Raw genomic sequence first — 2,578 nt, forward strand, 5'->3', positions numbered from 1 at the left:
AGAACAACCTCAAACCTCTAAAAAACAAAGACAAGGAATAGATCTCGATTCTTTAAAGACTGATCCAAAGGAGAGATTACCCATTAGAGACTTTCATCCAAATGAGCGTGATGAGATTAGAAGAGAATACCTCCGATGAGGTCCTTGCCAACCCCGATATCATAAGTTTTCTCAAAGAGATTTTTCGGGCTTAAAGCGTCGTTTCAATCCTAAATGGTTTAAAGGATATCATAATTGGTTGGAGTATAATGTGATTGAAGATGCGGCTTACTGTTTGTATTGTTACTTATTTCAAGATGAAGGCATTCATCAAGGTGGAGGTGATGTATTTTCAAGTTTAGAATTTAAGAGCTGGCACAAAAAGAACAGATTAGATATGCATGGGTCGAGCAGTATTCATAATCAGGCAAAAATGAAATGTGAAGATCTATTAAAACAAAGACAGTCAATTCAAACTTCATTTGATAGGCAATCCACTCAAACCAAGCTCGGATACAAAATTCGCTTGAAGGCTTCAATTGAGGTGGTGAGACTCCTATTGAATCAAGGATTGACATTCCGTGGACATCGTGAAGATGAATCATCATTAAACAAGGGTAACTTTCTTGAGATTCTTTCATGGTATACAGAGAGGTGCGATAAAATTCGTGATCTTGTATTGAAAAAGGCTCCAAAGAATGATCAGTTGACTTCTCATAAAATTCAGAAAGACATTATCATTGCATGTAAAATTGAAACAGTTAAAGCAATTATGGACGATCTAAATGGAGAATTTTCTGCATTGCTAGTTAATGAATCATGTGATGTATCACGCAAAGAGCAATTAGCTATTGTCATGCGATATGTTAATAGATGCGGATATGTGGTGGAATATTTTATTTGGATCGTTCATGTTCGTAATACTACTGCTTTGTGTTTAAAGAAAGCAATTGTTGATTACCTTGCTCAACATTCTTTGAGTTTATCTTATGTGCGTGGACAGTGCTATGATGGAGCAAGCAACATGCAAGGGGATTTACGTGGCCTCAAAACTTTGATTCAACAAGAAAGTAAATCTGCGTATTCCATTCATTATTTTGCACACCAATTTCAATTGACTCTTGTTGCGGTATCCAAAAAGTATCTTGAAGTGGGAGAATTTGTATTGTTGGTTTCTAATGTATTGAATATAGTGGGAGATTCTTTTAAACGTATGGATGATCTTCGAGAATCTCAAGCAGAAAAAGTTCAAGAGGTATTAGACATGGGTGAACTTGAAACTGATAGGGGTTTGAATCAAGAACTTGGTCTTGCTAGAGCTGCTGATACTCGTTAGGGTTCGCACTACAAATCTTTTAAAAACTTTATTTCTATGTTTGGCTCAATTATTGATGTTCTTGATACTATCGTTGTTGATGCCCGGACTTTAGAAGAAAGAGATAAGGCAAAGGGATATCTTAGCACTTGTCAAACATTTGAGGTTGCTTTCATGTTGCACCTAATGAGAGATATTTTGGGGATTACAAATGAGCTTAATACATTCTTACAAAAAAAGGAGCAAGATATTGCAAATGCTATTCTACTTGTTGAAGTGGCAAAGAGACGGTTGCAAAAGCTAAGAGAAGAAGAATGGGATTCACTTATTGATAAGGTATCTGCATTTTGTGTCAAGTATAATATTTTGATACCAAACTTTGATGACCTCTACGTTAACTCTGGAAGATCTCGACGTAAAGTTGATGATTATACTATTTTACATCACTATCGTGTTGATATATTTTTTAAGATTATTGATTAGCAAGTTCAAGAACTCAATGCTCATTTTAATGAGGTGACAACGAACTTGCTTGTTGGAGTAGCTTGCTTAAATCCAGTTGACTCATTTTTCAGTTTTAACATAAACAAGATATTGAGGATGGCTGAATTGTATCCTGATGATTTTGATGAGAATATAACGGTTACACTCAAGAATCAGCTTGAAACTTATATTGTTGATGTTCGTGATGTTGATGAGAGGTTCTCAAATCTACAAGGACTTGTTGATCTTTCTGAAACACTAGTTAAGACAAAGAAGCATTTGAATTATCTATTTGTGTTTCGCCTTGTGAAATTTACTTTGCTTCTATCTGTTGCCACTGCTACCGTTGAAAGAACTTTTTCGGCGATGAAGTTGATCAAGAGTGAATTGCGAAACCGAATGAATGACGAATTCATGAGCGGTTGTTTGGTACCTTATGTAGAAAGAAAAATATTTAATACTATTTCTAATGAGACTATTATAAATACGTTTCAGGAAATGAAAACTCGTAGAAGACAGTTGTAATGATATATTTTAATAATATATTTTTTTGTTGACCTCTTTATATATTTGCTTCTTCGTATTTTGAATCCATTTGATAAAAATCACGGGTCTGCCACTGGCAATAATGATAGTGTGTGTATACTAACAATGAGAAACATATAATCAATGCAACGATGGGGTAATGTGATTGAGTATTTGTGATTTATGAAGTTTTGTGTGTGGTGATTTATGTGATGCAGCATATGACAACTAATATATGTATGTTGGTTTTGATTACATGCAGCTCAAAGTTGACTC

General features: G+C 34.7%; 2 protein-coding genes across 2 annotated transcripts; both read left to right on the top strand.

Moving 5' to 3' along the window:
- The first annotated feature begins 412 nt into the window (after window positions 1-412).
- On the top strand, window positions 413-1,315 carry LOC142168043 (uncharacterized). The gene has a single exon (XM_075228697.1). The coding sequence runs from the start codon at window positions 413-415 to the stop codon at window positions 1,313-1,315; it is 903 nt and encodes a 300-aa protein (XP_075084798.1).
- A 36-nt stretch (window positions 1,316-1,351) lies between these two features.
- Window positions 1,352-2,302, top strand: LOC142168044 (uncharacterized). Its single transcript, XM_075228698.1, has 2 exons — window positions 1,352-1,630; window positions 1,778-2,302. The coding sequence occupies exons 1-2, from the start codon at window positions 1,352-1,354 to the stop codon at window positions 2,300-2,302; spliced, it is 804 nt and encodes a 267-aa protein (XP_075084799.1).
- Window positions 2,303-2,578: the final 276 nt, after the last annotated feature.

Source organism: Nicotiana tabacum, chromosome 13 (genome assembly GCF_000715075.1).
Source record: "Nicotiana tabacum cultivar K326 chromosome 13, ASM71507v2, whole genome shotgun sequence".
In the NCBI taxonomy this organism is placed as follows: Eukaryota; Viridiplantae; Streptophyta; class Magnoliopsida; order Solanales; family Solanaceae; genus Nicotiana; species Nicotiana tabacum.